Below are 17,352 nucleotides of genomic sequence, written 5' to 3'. Positions count from 1 at the left end.
ACAATCCAACCTTCTTCTTCTTCTCAAATTCCTGCTACCGATGCTCCCATTCTCTCCCTCTTCCTCTCTTCTCAATCATCATGTCTAAATCTAAATCTTCCTTTCATCCTTCTTTTGTTGTATCCAACATCAAGAACTATGTTCCCAACACTCTTGAAATAGAGAACATATAATATTCCACATGGGAGGAACTCTTTAAGATTCATGCAAGATTCCATCGGGTGAGTGATCATATTATTCCTCCGGTAGCAGGCACTAAGAAACGGCCTCGACAAGAGGAGGAAAAAGACTGTGGTCCACCCTAGACGCCACCATTCTCCAATGGCTCTACACTACTATCTCTTATGATCTTTTTCATACAATTCTTTAACCTGACACCACGGCGATGGAGGCTTGGAATTACTTGCGTGACATATACCATGATAAAAAATACTCTAGTGTTGTCACTTCTGAGTAGGACTTCACTCATATCGACATGGCAGATTTTCTGAATGTCTCTGCATATTGTCAACATCTCAAATCTCTAGCAGATCAACTCAAGAATGTTGGCTCCCCGGTCACTAATGATTGACTAGTTCTTTAACTGGTCTCTGGCCTTACCGAGCCCTACCAAGGTTTGGGCACTCTTATTTTCCAACATGACCCATTGCCTCAATTTTATCAAGCTCGTTCGATGCTTACTCTTGAGGAGGATGGTTGTACTAAGAAAGCGGCCCAAAGTTCCTCTACTGCCTTAGTTGCTCACTTGTCCAAAGGTCCTCCTGATGTTCCTGATAATTCCTCTTCCAACTACAATTCTAATTGTGGGAAGAAGAACCATAACCAAAGCAATAATAGGGGGAAAATATCACGGTATCAATGGAGGTCATGGAGGCGGCAAAGGATCTGCCAGTAGCGGCGGTAACACTAGTCGTAGTGGTTAGCTAGGAGGTGGCAACAACCCCGGCACTAGGAAGCAGTTAGCAGGGAAAAACCATCCACCCTATTCTCTATGGGCTGGCGGGCAGAAGTGGCCATGGATGGAATCATGGGGTCCTTGGGCTATACCACCGTATGCATATCCTTCAACTTCTTGGTTCCGACCCAAATTTGGACAGCAGCAGCCACCACAAGTGGGTGTTCTTGGCCCCGACCTCAACTGGCCTACACGATAGCCTCTACTCTTATGGACATTGAAGTCGCCATGCATACTCTTAGGATCACTTCTCTAGATGCAAATTGTTACATGTACACCAGTGCCACTTCTCACATGACATACATATAAGGTAACCTCACATCTTATTTTAATAAAAGTAATAAACGTGGTATAATTGTTGATAATGGTAAATCAATTCTAATTCATAGTTATGGTGACACAACTTTGTCTTCCTCATGTCCTCTCTTGAACTTAAACTATGTCCTTCATACCCCTTACCTAGTCAATAATTTGGTGTCCGTTTGTAAATTTATCACTGATAACTCTGTCTCTGTTAATTTTATCCCTTTGGGTTTTCTGTTAAGGATTTTCAGATGGGGAGGCTGGTAATGAGGTGTAATAGTCGGAGAGAGCTTTATCCGATCACCAATTCAGTCACTTCACCATCTACTTTTGTTGCTTCGGCACCATCTCTTTGGCATATTCGTTTGGGTCACCTGGGAGCACCTATGTTGAATTTCTTTAGGAAGAATAAAATGATTGATTGTAATCCAAGTAGATATGTTCGTATTTTTTATTCTTGTCCTCTTGGGAAATATGTTAAGTCGCCATTTGATGCTTCAAATTCTAGCACTTTATGACATTTGATATTATACATAGTGATCTTTGGACATCACCCATTTTGAGTTACTCAGGTCATCGATATTATGTCTTGTTTATGGATGATTATTCTAAATTCTTGTGGACATTTCCTTTATTGCACAAATCACAAACCTTTTCCACATTTTTAACTTTCAAGACATTTATTCGAACTCACTTTGAGCAGGACATCAAGAATATTCAATGTGATAATGGCAAGGAATTTGATAATGGCCCCTTTTGAGACTTTTGTAGAGCCAATGGTCTATCGTTTCGATTGTCATGTCCTTACACATCTCCTCAAAATGGGAAAGCCGAAAAACAAATCTGTATGATTAATAACATTGTTCGTACCTTATTGGCCCATGCCTCCCTTCTTCCTTACTTTTGGCATCATGTTTTGCAAATAACAACTTATTTTCTCAACATCCTTCCTCCTAAACTGGTAAAATATCAATCCCCTGTTTGCATTCTTTATCGTAAAGCTCTCTCTTATTCCCATCTTCGTGTATTTAGGTGTTTATGTTATCCTCTCATTCCCTCTACACTCATAAACAAACTTTAACCCCAGTCAACCCCGTGTGTATTTTTGGGATATCCATCATATCATCGTGGGTATAAATATTTTGATTTATCATCTCAAACAATCATCATTAGCCGTCATGTAATATTTGATCAGATGAATTTTCTTTTGTCAAGTTACATACTCCTCAAAATCATGCATACCAATTTTTAGATGATGGACTATCTCCCTATGTGGTTTGTCATCTCTTTACCTCTACAAAACCACCGGATCACCATGTTTCTCCCGTACCGCTACCCATCCCGTCATGCCCAGCCAGCGGTTCTTCCTCCTCACTTGGGCAGATCACTCCTTCGCTGCCTGCTGTATCGGACCCAACTTCTTATTCTGCTCTTCCACCTAGCTCTCTTCCTTCACCCACTCCCGTCTCTCTATCTAGTCTACCCACCGGTCATGTTACTAGGAGTCAGGATGGGATCTATAAGCCTAAATAGTCCTTCAATCTTCTTACATCCATCTCAAAGTCCCTCTACCCTGTAACCCTGTGTCTTTTCTTTGTGACCCGAATTGGAAATTGGATATGGATGATGAATATAATGCTCTTATTCAAAATAAGACATGGAAATTGGTGCCCCTTCCTCCAAATGTTAATGTTTTTCGGTGTATGTGAATTTTTGCTCATGAAGAAAAATCTGATGGTTTATTTGAGCGACATAAAGCTCGTCCTGTAGGTGATGGTAAAACCCAATAGGTTGGCATGGATTGTGGTGAGACATTTAGTTCAGTTATCAAACCGGCGACTATTCGTACAGTTCTTAGTTTGGGTCTCTCCAAGGCATTATCAATTTATCAACTTGACATCAAAAATGCTTTTTTAGATGGAGAATTCAAGGGGACTGTTTACATGTATCAACCTTTGGGCTATCGGGATCCTGATAGACTTAATCATGTGTGTTTGCTGAAGAAATCTCTGTATGGGCTAAAACAAGCTTCGCAAGCTTGGTATAAGCAATTTACTGATTATTTCCATACCCTTGGGTTTTCTCACATTAATACCGATCATTCCTTGTTTGTTTATCGTCAATGTACTTCTATGGCTTATTTTTTATTATATGTCGACAATATTATTTTAATTGCTTTTTCTGATGAGCTCTGTCGGTCTATCATATTGCTTCTTAGCTCTAAATTTGCTATGAAAGATTTGGGCCCATTGAGTTATTTCTTGGTCATTGCTATCACTCGTCATACAGGTGGTTTATTTTTATCTCGAAAGAAGTATGTGGCCGAGATCATTGACCAAGCTGGCATGTCATCGCATAAGCCATCTCTTACTCCAATTTCTCCAAAACCGAAGCTCGGGGCTACTATGAGCATACCATTTGTGGACCCATCTCTTTATCAGAGTCATGTAGGGGCACTGTTATACCTTACGTTCACGAGACCAGATATTACTTTTGTTGTACAACATGTATGCTTATCCATGCATGACCCATGGGATGAGCACATGAACGATCTCAAGCGGATTGTACGCTACCTACAAGGTACTTTGGATTATCGTCTTCACCTTTATCCCTCTTCCACAACCACTCTTATCTCATTTACTGATGTTGATTGGCGTGGGTGGCCCGATACACGGCATTTAACTTTGGGTTATTGTGTCTTTATGGGTGATAACTTGATCTCATGGTCCACCAAATGTCAAGCTACTTTGTCCCTTTCTAGTGCAGAGGCAGAATACCGAGGGTTGCCAATGTGGTTTTTGAGTCGTGTTGGTTGCGAAACTTGCTTTTGGAACTTCATTCCTATTCCACAGGCTACTTTTATTAACTGTGATAATGTTATTACCATTTATCAGGATGGCAATCCTATTCAAGATTAATGCATTAAGCACATTGAGATGGATATACATTTTGTACGGGAAAAGATGGCTCGTGTCCAGGTTCGAGTGTTACATGCCCCCTCTCATTATCAGATTGAAGATATCTTCACTAAAGCCTTCCGCTGATGTTATTTGAGGATTTTTGGGATAGTCTTAGCATTTAGCGACCTTCCGCTTCGACTACGGGGGTGTGTTAGAATATATGAAAATATATTTTGACAGATTGTATATATATTTAGTTCCTAATATAGAGATATTTAGTTTGTTTAGTTTCCTTAAATATAGCCTAATTATACTCTTGTATTTGTGTATACAAACTATTGAGGTTAATGAAATAAATAAAGGGATTAATCTCTTTCAGGTAAGTAATAACACTTAACCACAACCATTTTAATGAGGGACAAGTCAAAAAATATGCTAGTATGATAATCAAAATCATAAAATAAATGCTCTTTTCAGAAAAAAAATAACCATAATCAATTTTGTTTATCTTATATAAGCAATGTCAACTTAACCATTAAAAAATAAACTCAGTAAAACCACTTTCGTATCAAATCTTATAATATTCAGAGGTTTTCAAGGATGAATCATGTAATCAATGTGGCTTTCTTCTTTAAAGAATAGCCCATAATAGTGGACCCCTTATAAAGGAGTCATATTCATATCAGTAGGTCCCTACTCTAGGGATATCAGTAACGGTATGCTAGTTCTACCTTCCCACTAGCGAGGGCTCTATCGGTAATCAGTAAATACAAGGTGCACCAGGTCTATGAACCCGCCGTTAGGTACGGGATCCATCAAGGTCTACTCCCATCTGTACTTTTTACTCTATAAACAGTAAAAGCATTTCCAAATAGTACAAGGCATTTAAGTCTTATGAAATCATATTATGTCAAATTTTAACAAAAATACATGTCAAAATACTATTTTCCAAGTGTCAAACCCTTTCAATAATGGTAATCACACCTCAATTATCAATAAACTTGTCTTATAAAAGTGAGATCATCTCAAATAACTATTTCGGTATCAAATCAAGTAAAAGACTTGTCCCATATGCAAATTTAAACATTCGGTAATACATTCACTATATAAACTTGGTATAAATCATAAAAGTTATAAAACACAAATTGTGGTACGATTACTACTCACTGAACTCATGTCGAATTACCAAACTCGTCACCTCAAGCAATCCATATGACTTCCTTTGATCCATCTAAAATTCACATCATATCGATCTCGCGTTAATTTCTTCATTTAGGATATTTCATACTACATTAAATACCTAACCATCGAGGTTCCATGATTGACTCTCAATCTATCAAATTATATCTAATTGGTGTTTCAAATCACGCAAAACAGCCCTACTGTTAATTATTTCACACTATAATAAACAAACTAACCTTACTGTCCATCTATTCTTCTTTGGTATATGCCAAAATACAAAAGTTTAGTCCAAACATTTAACGTACTCACTCAAACCATAAGAATTTAACAGAGTCCTCTATCCTTATTTTCCTAAACTTACAACCCCAATTCTATAACCATGGAATCTACAAATTTAAATCTTTAATCTAAGTTCAGAAAATTTACCTTCCTCTTCTACTTCTCTTCTTAAATTTTCCAATACTTTAGCTTCACTGGAATAGAGGCAGACCCATGGTTTATTTTTTTCTGACTTTTCAAAGTAGCAGATACAAAAAAATAATTCTAACAAAAAACTTCTAAAAGATGCCCCTTTCCCTTTTTTTCTTGTTACGAGAGGTTAATAGGCTAGGGCACATTGTTATTCGTTTTTTGTAAACACCTTTGTGGTCAATAAAACAATCTCGCTCCTTTTTTTTTATTTCTTTCATATTTTTTTAAAAAATAAATAAATGACATATATGCCCTTATTTTAGTATAGGGTATTACAAATTATAACTTGAATTAATTATAACTTGAATTAGTTAGGACTTGAACTTAATTAGAACTTAAATTAATTAGAACTTGAACTTAATTATAACTTGAATTAGTTAGGACTTGAACTTAATTATAACTTAAATTAATTAGAACTTGAACTTAATTATAACTTGAATTAATTAGAACTTGAACTTAATTATTATATGAATTAATTAATTATAACTTGAATTAATGACTCTTGTAGTCTCGATGAATTATAGTCTTTATGAACTAGTTAAGCTTGAATATATATAATTTTATAGATGTATCATTGTTTGTGGATGTATAACATGCATTATGAAGTTGGTAGTGGTTTAAAACCTGAATTTATTGACAGTATAAGAAGTTTTATCGAACATGCAATGACACTTGATATTTTTAAGAGAAATGGATTGGTTAGGTGTCCTTGTCGTGAATATTGGTGCTTGAAATATTTTAATCCAGATATAGTTATGGTTCATTTGTATGGTAATGGATTTAATACTAGATATTTTGTATGATTTGATCATGGAGAAATAGATGTATTGAATAATATATTTTATAATTTTTCTGCCTGTGGATGAATATAATATGGTTGCACCATATGATCGAATTAGGGTTGAACATGATAGGGTTCTACATGATAAATTTCAACATGATAGAGTTCATGAAATGATCAATGATGTTTTCGGATTCAAGGTGCGATGGAACCTGAACAATATTTTGATGAAACTCCTAATGAAGAAGTAAGACATTTCTATTAACAAGTAGAAGAGGCTAGTCATCCACTATGTGAAGGGAGTCCGCATTCTGCTTTGTCAGTTGCAGTTAGGTTAATGAATATTAAATCAGATTTGAGTGTTCCTCATGCGGCTATTGACTCAATGGTTGATCTTTTAGGCAAACTGGTTAATCCTGAGTTTAACATACCGAAGAACTTCTATCAAGCAAAGAGATTGGTTTCCAAGTTAGAATTGTCGTATGATAGATTTCATTATTGTGTTAATGGCTTCATGTTGTTCTACAAGAATGATAATGAATTAGAAAATTGTAAGTTTTGTGGACAAGCTCGTTATAAGAGGACTCATGTTGGAAAGATGGTCCCAATTAAGGCAATGGATTATTTACCTCTTATTCCTAGATTAAAGAGGTTGAATGGATCGATGAGGTCTGCCCCACATATTAGATGGTATCTTGAATATAGAAGGTCATTGGGTGTCTTGTCTCATCCATCTGATGGAGAAGCATGGAAATATTTTGATAACATGTATCTTAATTTTTCTAGTGAACCAAGAAATGTAAGATTGGGGTTGTGTGTAGATTGCTTCATACCATTCTCTAAAGTGTTCTCCCCTTATTCTTGTTGTCCAGTATTTCTTACCCCGTATAATCTTCTTTCTGAAATGTGCATGACAAGTCCGTACATCTTTCTAATCTATGTTATTCTGGGTCCTCATAATCCTAAAAGTTTGATTGATGTCTAACTACAACCATTGATAGATGAGCTAAACAAATTGTGGTTTGAAGGTGTACTGACTTTTAATATACCAACTAAGTAGAATTTTGTTATGCGTGCTTCCTTAATGTGGACCATTAATGATTTTCCTGCATATGGAATATTTTATGGTTGGATGACTTCTGGAAAGTTTGTTTATCCTAATTGCACAGAAAATAGTAAGGCATTCACTTTAAAGCATGGCAGTATGTAAGTTAATTTATTTCGCTAATACTAATTTTATTTAATCATTTTATATATTGTAATATAATTTGCATACAGATGTCTGGTGATGGTGATAGATCTCAGGATCATCTTGGGATGACCCACCCTAGTTCAAGCAGGAAAAAGAAGTCTAAGAGACCTATAGAAGCTGAGGTTATACCAGGCTTTGTTTCATCTTCGACGAAGCATGTAGAGCAGCGCACCACAGATACACACATATATGATGTTCCATTTGGGACAACAAATAGCTTAGATTATCACCCTCATTATCGGAGACCAATGAGTGCTTCTTCTTCATCGCAATCTTGCCTCCACGTCGCTACACCGTCATACCTACAGGGTCTTATCGTCGAGTACAGCCGTTATCGGCCAATAAGGTATCCTCTGCGATGCCATCTCCTTCTCCAACTCCCTCAGATTTGGCATCTCCTCACCTATCTGCCATGAGACTTAGAGACACGAGTACTGAGTGAGATGCTATGGCTGCTACTCCTCCACTTACTCAGCATTATGTGCTTCCTGGAGTATCACATTCACCTCTACCTCCTTCGGATGCTACACATGTTGAACCACTTGAGCTTGCACCTGGGAAGAAGGACAAGCTCGAGAGAGTCATGATTGAGCCTGGTGGATCATCGTAAGTTTTTTTATTTTTTTAATTTCTTTAATGTTAATTTATAATACTTGAACTAACATGTTTGTCTTGGAGGTGACATCCTTCTAAACCAGCTGCCAGGGCTCTACAAAAGAGTGTTCGGAGGCTCTATACAGATCCTTATCACTCTTGGAGCGTGATTCCAAATAGGATACGACAGGTCATGTTTAATGAATTTAAGGTGTATATATATGTTTGCTTATAAATGTTTTATAATTAGCATATCTATTTTTTAGTATACTTTATTAATTATCTAAAACTACTAAATTTTTTAAGATGTCGTGTACTTGGAAGCCGAAGTACAATATGGTCATTGCAACCATATTTGAGAGGAAAGCGAGTGCTAGACTATCTAGCTAACTTAAGGCAGCCCGGGATTCCATGACACCTCCTAGTTGGATGTTACCATATATTTTTCAAGAATTGTGTCGTTATTGGGAGACCGATGAATTCAAGGCTATGTCTGATCAAGATAAAAAAGCTAGAGGCAGTTTAAAGGGTGACTCATTGCACACCGGAGGGGCAAAGAGTGTTGGGACGATAACAAGGGAGATGGTAAGTTTTCTAAATTTGAAATTTTAATTCATATAAATTTAGTTCCTTAAATATTATTTGATTAATATCATCTAAAAATGTATTCTTATTTATAGGAAAAAGAATTGGGGCGCCCTCCCCTTTGGTGCAAGGTATTCAACAAGACTCATGTCAAGAAAAAAGATCAATGAGTCAGATCCAGATGAATGGGTGGAGGAAAGGTTAGCACAAAGTTATGTAAGTTATTTAAAATAAATAGTGCATATATATGAATTAAAATTTTATGATGATAACTTTTATTTTTAAATGCAGGATATGTGCTAGCGGTGCATTGATGAAATATGAGATTCGGTGAAGCTCACGCTAGAAGAGTCCACTTGAATTTGGAATGAAAAAGTGGTAGGAGGGACGTATAAGGGAAGGATCTATGGGATGGGCTCTCAAAACGACATTCGACGAATCCAATCAGGTCTTTAAGGTATTGGGTCATCACGCAAAGCCGAGGCACTTGACGGTGTTCAGATAGCTGAGATATCGAGGAAAATATCAGACCTTACACGTGCATTGGCAGCGTCTGAGGAAAGAAGAATTGCTGAACAAAAAAGAAATGATCTAATCGTCGAGAAAATCAAAGAACAAGTACTCAACCTTGCTCGTAGGCCGTCCCATTCTTCAAGAGCGTCCACTTCTGGCGATGATTCATCAGAGACTGAAGAATACATAGCCCCCACTCCTCCTTATCTACATTACTACCATCGTTTTTGAATATTTTTGTTAAGTTTGGATATTTGAGTAACTTTGGAAGACTTTTACAAGTGTTTAGTCTATTAATTTTCCATCTTTGAATGTTTTTTTAAAGTTGTGGAAGATATTTAGAATTGATTGTGTTGTTTGACCTTATTTTTGATTGTTTTGTTTGGGCTGTTATTGATTTGAATTGATTGAGCAGGTTGGGCAGCAGAAATTGCGGGTTCTGCTATCAAAACAATTGTAGAAAAAGCAATGGACAGAGCCTTATTGTCCGTCGCTTTTTCTACATTTTTAAAAAAAAAATTCTAGAAATTGTGACGGATAGGGGCGCCTAGTCCGTCTCTTTGTTCTTCGTAATTAAGAACAATGAAGAACAAAGCGACAGACATAGGAACGCTGTCCGTCGCAATTCTGAAAAATTAAATTTTCAAAATTGTGACGGACTGCGTCATTATGTTAGTCATGCTGAAGAACAAAGCGACGCAGTCCGTCGCAATTTTGAAAATTGAATTTTTTTAAAAAAATATATAAAAGAGATGAACTTAGTCACTTAGAAGATATGCATTCCATCTCTTATTGAAAAGCATTGAGGCGAAAAGCGAAGGAAGTGACTACGTCGCTTTTCAATCGATTTTGACAAAAAAAAAGTGATGCAGTCCGTTGCTTTTTGACTGTTTATTAGTAGTGTCATTAACTAAATTGAGGACTCAAAACTTAAAAGTTCTACACCTATTCAAAGCGGTAATTCATATTACTAGGCTAAGTAAAACATAAGAACCTTCTTAAATAAATGCTTTTTTCCTTGAAGGGTAGTGAATTTCTTATCTCTAGTGCGTTAACATTATCCTAAACACACAAAAGTAGAATATATAGTTGGTGAAGATTTGACTTAATTTCCTAGTAAAATTCAATTCGGTATGGAGTAATATCTCAACATTGATATTGTTAATAAGTTTTGCTACTGTTAACAGGTACACAATAATCGTCTGCCAAGAACGGAAAATTATCTTGATTTATTCATTAAATGAAGAACTCATCCCCCTATCATTTCTTAAAACATAATTTCCAACTAATAACATACTCATTAAGCCAAAATTCTCCATTCTCCACTACAGCTTTAAACCTACTCTCATTATCGATTAAATGGAATATTATATAGGTATTTTGTAACACCCCAAATATTTTTCGCCAAGACTAGAACCATTTTTCATATGTGTGTAGACTCGAACTAAATGACTTGTAATTTTATATATGATTTAGGATAAATTCCTAGGTATTTGAAGGGTATTAGATGTGGTTTATGTTACACCTCAAAATTTCTACGCTTAGATTCAGACCATTCTTTGTATGCGTATAGGCATGACTTAAATACTTCAAATTGTATATATGATCTAGGATCAATTAATAAGTATTTAAAGTGTATTATATGTGATTTAGGGTCATAAGGGATCCCTAAAACCAAGCCAAGTCCAAAGAATTTCCATCGGCTAAGTTTTCGTATGAGTTCGAAATAGGGTCGACTTCAAACGCCCATATATCTTGTTATATAAAGAATTAGGTTTCCCAAGACCTTTCCAATTAAACGCCTTTGAGTCCTCTTTCTAACTCCACCAAGTTTACCTTAATTGGAGTTTGGAGTAGAAAGTTATGGTTGTTTTACTAAATCATGTCCAGACAGGACAATTCGGCGAGCTCACCAGCCTATTTGGCTACTCGCCGAATAGTTCGGTGAACCATGACCTAGCTCACCGAATAGTGCCCAAAATTCTTCAGAAATTGTTGGATTAGGCAAGCTAAATCACCATTTGGTGACTCGTCGGATGGTTCGGCGAGGAGACCTCCAGCTCACTGAACTTGCCGACGAGATTTTTTAAAAGGTGATTTTTCTCAATCTTTCAACCTAATAATATTCTTATACGTAGAGAAACTCTCAAAATACCAAATTCTCCTTCTCCCAATGATCAAGAACTTCAATAAAGGGATTTCTCCAATATTAGGAGATTTAAAGACTCCAAGTTCAAGATCTTCTTCACAAATCCATAAATTGGTTTCTCAACTTCAAGCTACAAGGTTCAAACCCAATACTTTTATCAAATAACTCCTAAGATTTAGGTATGTAATGCAACACAACGTTGGACCGAGTTCATCCACATGCCCCCTCATCTTTATTGATTCAAGTTGAGTTGAGATGGAGTTTTCGAGTTCTTTGAATTGAATTCTTCAGTTATCTATTGTCTTTTGGGTTCCTTGTACATATTTAAAATATGTATAGATGTTGTTCATGGATTGAGTATTTGATTTGGATGCATGTTCATGTCTTCATTCACATGAACCCTAATTGAAGATTATATTTGATTTTGAGCATTGATTGTACAAGAGTTTGAGTTTTCACATAAGTTGATTTTTTTCATTATGTTGAACATGGATATCTTGGGTATAAATGATGATTTTGAGACAGTTTTAATGAGTTGTGATTGATTTCAAAAAATATATTTCTAAAAGAACTTGATGAGTTGAGCATGAGTCTAGCCCGAGTTGAATTGAAAGAGTCTTTAAAATTTTTAACCATTTTGATAATGATTTTCCTATGCATTATTTTGAGTCAAAATTGCATGTTTTAAAGAGATTTAAAAGAGTTGAGAATTTAATCTCAATGAGTGGATTGGATTGAGTTTATTTAAAAGAGCATAATGATTGAGATGAGATTGAGTTTTGATGGGAGTCCAATGAGACTAGTCGAAAGTTTTGATTGAACCAAATTGTTTAAGTTGCATGAGCATATTGAGTTTTGGGAATAGTATCGAGCACCGAATTGAGAAAGAGTAAAACTCAATAACTACGTAGCCAGCCTAGGAGAGGAATGGACAGTTAAAGTCAGATGTTTTCCTATTTCATTGTCTTGAAAAGATAGGACTTGATTGATTGGTGGCTCCAGATTGGTAGATTCGTCCTTTACCTTGGAAAGTATTGGACAGACGTGGCAACGACATCGGTTCGTTGTGCATCACCTACTTATAGGTGGTGGGATTGTTTTTGGTTAAGAGAGACTCCCAGATTGTGTATGAAAGTATATGACATGTTTTGAACAAGTTGCATATTACTGAGTACTTCTTAAAGTATTGTTATATTTTATACTTGCATATCATACTGAGTTGGGTGGGTTTCATTCTATCTTAAGTACATTTGATGTATTGTTATTTCATTCTGCCATATTACATACTCGTACATTCCACGTACTGACGTCCATTTGGTCATGCATTATTTTATAATCCAGGGACAGGTGTTAGAGATCATCAACAGGCTCTATGTTGAAGATCTATTTCTTTCCTGATAGTGGTGAAACCTCCTTGCCTTCGGAGGGATCATATTCATTCTTTCCATTACTTATTAGTAGTTTTTTTTGAGGTAGCCATTAACTTGTCATTGGAACCATTTAGGTAGTAGAGATAGAGGCTTCATAGACTAGATAGTGATGGATTTATTTTGATATCTTTAACTCTTGATTAGTTTTCTTTCAAACTATGTTTTTTTATTTGAATGATGGAGATTGATGATTGAGTTAGCCCACTAAGATTTGTTTTTCTCTTAAACTAAGTTTTCTGCTGAATCAATGAATGTGTGATCAGGCCAAGTGGTTCGCTTGGGAGCCAGCAATGGCTTCTGAGTACCGGTCACACCTAGGGTACCCTCCAGGGGCGGACCCACGTGCAAGTGAGGGGGTTCATCCGAACCCCCTTCGTTAAAAAATTACACTATATATATAAGATAAAAATTTTAATTTATGTGTATATATTTAACATTTAACCCCTTGAGCATAAGCCAAAGGACTAGCTCAGTGGCATATGGGGTTCAATATTTTGTCTTAGCTTGTCTCAGCTTGCGGGTTCGAATCCTAATAAGCACATTTTTTTTCTGATTAGCGTGTTTAATTTTTTTGAACCCCCTTCATAAAATTTCTGGTTCCGCCACTGGTACTCTCTCGGGGTGTGACATATTTCTTACACTAAAATCAATTAATTATGGACTAATTAACTTGATATTCTTGTAACAACATCATGATTTTAATAAATATTTAGCAAGTTACTTGAGAAAATAGCCAAATGCCCTCCTCAACTTATTAGCAAATTTTCAACTACACACCTATACTTCACGGGGATCCTATTACCTCCTAAGTTTTTTATTTTTGATATTTTGTAACCCTTAAATGTTGACCTCTCCAAGAAGGTGAATACACCTCTTGTTGGCACGTAAAGGTAGGACAAAAAGACATAAAATGGCTAAAATTGAATAAAATAGTCCATGTGTCGGTCTCAAATTGGAGATTATATAATTAATTCAATTTTTTTTAATTCTTTCCTCTTTTTTGATATCACAAAATATCTATATTCATCTCATAATTTCTTCAAGATTTTCTCAATGTCTTGCAATGGTGGTCTTCTAAATTTCGTCTGTAGGAGCTCCAAATCAGTTTGTAGCTACTGATTTATGTTTAGTTAATCATACACCAATATTTTTAGCTACAATAATCATCTAAGTGACATGAATTTTTCATATATGAAGCTAAAAAATGGAGTTCAACGTTTCTTCTTGATCAACTGCTCACAATTTCTGCGAAGAAATAAAATATAATTCAAACCACAATAAACCAACAATAGTGAATACAAAATTTCAATTTACAATTTCACTCCTATCAAATTTGTATTTCACTCCTGCATTTGTTTGTGGGTTTTAGTTCTTGGATTTGATACAAATTGAAACTTTACGTAGTATAGCTATAGAGTTGTTCTTTCTCTTTAATTTGGTGTGGAGATTTTTTTCGCTCATTTTCTCTTATTATTCTCTAAAGAAATCATTAGGATATATCTCGGGGAAAAAATTATTTTTTGTAAATTTTAATTTTTAGGTTTGATAAAATGGGAACTTTATGTAATTTTATAATGGAATATTTAATTATTATTTTATTTTATGTTAGGTTTCAAATTTACAAAAAGAAAAGAAGAAATTATGGAAAAAAATTATATATACCCCTAAATGTTTCTAAAAAACATTCACATGTATGAGTGTATATAGTTTTTATTATTTTTTTACTTTCTAAAGAAAATACCTCATACACGAATTTTTTTAAAATTAAAAAATTAATTTTTTACTTCATTAAGATGAAAAGGGTATATGTGAGCTATTTTTATAAGGATGGGGGTATATGTGAGCAACTTTTATAATGGTGGGGGTATATGTGAGTTATTTGTGTAACGATAAGGATATATATGAGTCACTTTCATAACGAGAGTTATATCAGCTCTAAATGATAAAATTGAGGGTATATACCCATTAATTAAAGTTGAGCCATCATCTAGGCGCCCAACTCCGTGAATAACCATTTAAGTAATTAATAACTAGAAACCTACGAGATCCATTAAGTCAAGCCATCCACCCACAATTAATCTATAGTATTAAACCTTAAAGTCAAGATGAATCATTTAAGTAGAAAATGTCTAGTAAAATTTTCACTAGTGGGCATGATCACACCCTCTATATATAAAAGAGTAACTCTGCTTCCATTCCAATATCATCTGTAAGCAATTACCAAATATTCCATTATAGAGAAAAAAAAGATGAAATTTTCTTTAGCTCTTGTCTTTATGATTTTAGCCTTGTTGGTAACTACAACTTATGCAGAACAATGTGGTAGACAAAACGGTAAGCGTAAGTGTCCCAACAAGCTGTGATGCAGCTAGTTTGGATGGTGTGGCACTAGTTGTGACTACTGTGGATCTGGCTGCAAAAGTAACCGTCACAAAGGTTGTGCCACCACCATGTTCTCCAATGAAACCGTCAACAATAGTGGCAAACACTTGGATGATGGTACCTTCAACTGATCGATGAACACTTTCAGATTAGGACCATATTATTAAAAGCTTATAGTATGACACACTAGATGTTGTAACTTATGAAAAGAAATAAACACGTGGTTACCTTAAGCATGTAAAAGTATGTAGCTTGAATAAAAGTGATGAGGCACACTATGTGAACTTCACCGCTTGAATGTATTGTGCAAGAGTAGCCTAGCTACTCATGATAATATTAATAGTTAATGTTATATTAAATAATTGCATGGGGTACCATAGTTTCGTTTTATTGTTATGAATGTTAACGCCTGTGTTTTTTAAATATTTGCATTGAGTAGATATACTGTGATTTCCCAATTCTTGTGTAATGACCCTCCAGGTCATTTTCGTCTTTTTTAATTTTTTCAGCGTTTAGAGCTTTCCTGTAGCGATCTCAAGTCATTTATGACTTGCTAGCACTGATAGTTCGGTCGTCTGGCCATTCGTTTGGGTTTTATGTCCGTTTCCCTGTTTTGGAGCTCTTCGAATTTAATGGTTAACTTTGGTCAAAATTCCAAGAAGACGACCTTGTAATGGAATTTTGATGGTTTCATCAGCTTCAAAATGGTTATTTTAGGCTAGTAGCATGCTCGACTCGAGTTTCGAGCCTTTCAGTGAGAGTTTGAGCCATTAGGCGTTTTAGACTTTAAGCTTTAGCCTAAGGTTGACTTTGGTCAACATTCTTGGTAAAGCGCTCGGATTGAAATTTTGTCAGTGCGGTACGCTCCAGAATGTTGAATTTGGTCTAGAATGACCCTTCGTACGGTTTTCGAGGCTTCCTATCTCAGTTTGAGTTTCTTTGTAGAATTGGAAAAAATGGTGCATAGGTGTGGGACCCCACTTTTTATTGAGATGACCTACGATGAGAACTTTGACTGCACTGTTGAGTCCAAAATGTCGAATTTGGTGGAGTAGCATAGTTTGTTTGCATGCACGAAATCCTAAGCACCCCTCGAAGATATTAGACTTTGCCAAATCTGTGTTGCAGCAAATATTTGGTGCAAGGCAAAAATGCCTTTGAGATCGCGAGCTTTATAGGTCGTGTTTGCGATGCTTGACTACCCAGCCTACGCGATTGCGAAGTGACCCTCCGCGTTAGCCATGGTCTCTTTGTGCGTGGACCACGATCGCCAGCTTCGAGCTCCGCGATCGCGATGAGCAATCTGAGTGGATCTTTAAACAAGAACAAACCCGTTTTTGGTCTTTTTCTTCAACTTCAAAATCCAATAACTTGAGTTCTAGAGCTTCATTTTGAGTGGTTGGAAGCCCAGCGTGTTCAGAAAGTTCGTGGCTATGCATTGGAGTGCTTAGGGGCTATTGGGTACTCACCGTTTGAGGTAAAGTTCATAAAATAGTTGCTGCCCTAGCTTTATTTCAATGTTCTAATGGTGATTTAATTTGTTCTGCTGATTTCTCTCATTTTGACCATAAATTTGTGCCCCATTTTGGGGTACAATCTCAATACTGCATATAAAATCTTTTTACAGAGTCGATTTCAGGATTCCCATCATAGTAATTTTGGTTCCTTATCCAAAAATTGTGATTTTGGTATCAAAACATTTGTATTGATGAGATGATTGATATTTTGATAGAGTGGAGGCATTTGGAGGAGATTTTGGAGGGAAAAGCTACAGAGAAGTGGACTTGGAGTGCACGTGTTTGATTCAAGTTAGGCTACGATCTTCATTCCTTTGATTGATTTTCATGAGGTATTA

General features: G+C 35.9%; 1 protein-coding gene across 1 annotated transcript; it reads left to right on the top strand.

Moving 5' to 3' along the window:
- The first annotated feature begins 3,054 nt into the window (after positions 1–3,054).
- Positions 3,055–4,176, top strand: LOC129892894 (uncharacterized mitochondrial protein AtMg00810-like). The gene has a single exon (XM_055968419.1). The coding sequence runs from the start codon at positions 3,055–3,057 to the stop codon at positions 4,174–4,176; it is 1,122 nt and encodes a 373-aa protein (XP_055824394.1).
- The last annotated feature ends 13,176 nt before the right edge of the window (positions 4,177–17,352 follow it).

This window comes from Solanum dulcamara, chromosome 6, assembly GCF_947179165.1.
Source record: "Solanum dulcamara chromosome 6, daSolDulc1.2, whole genome shotgun sequence".
NCBI classification, from domain to species: Eukaryota; Viridiplantae; Streptophyta; class Magnoliopsida; order Solanales; family Solanaceae; genus Solanum; species Solanum dulcamara.
The sequence above is the reverse complement of the archived record's forward strand: the minus strand, read 5'-3'. Positions and strand labels throughout refer to the sequence as shown.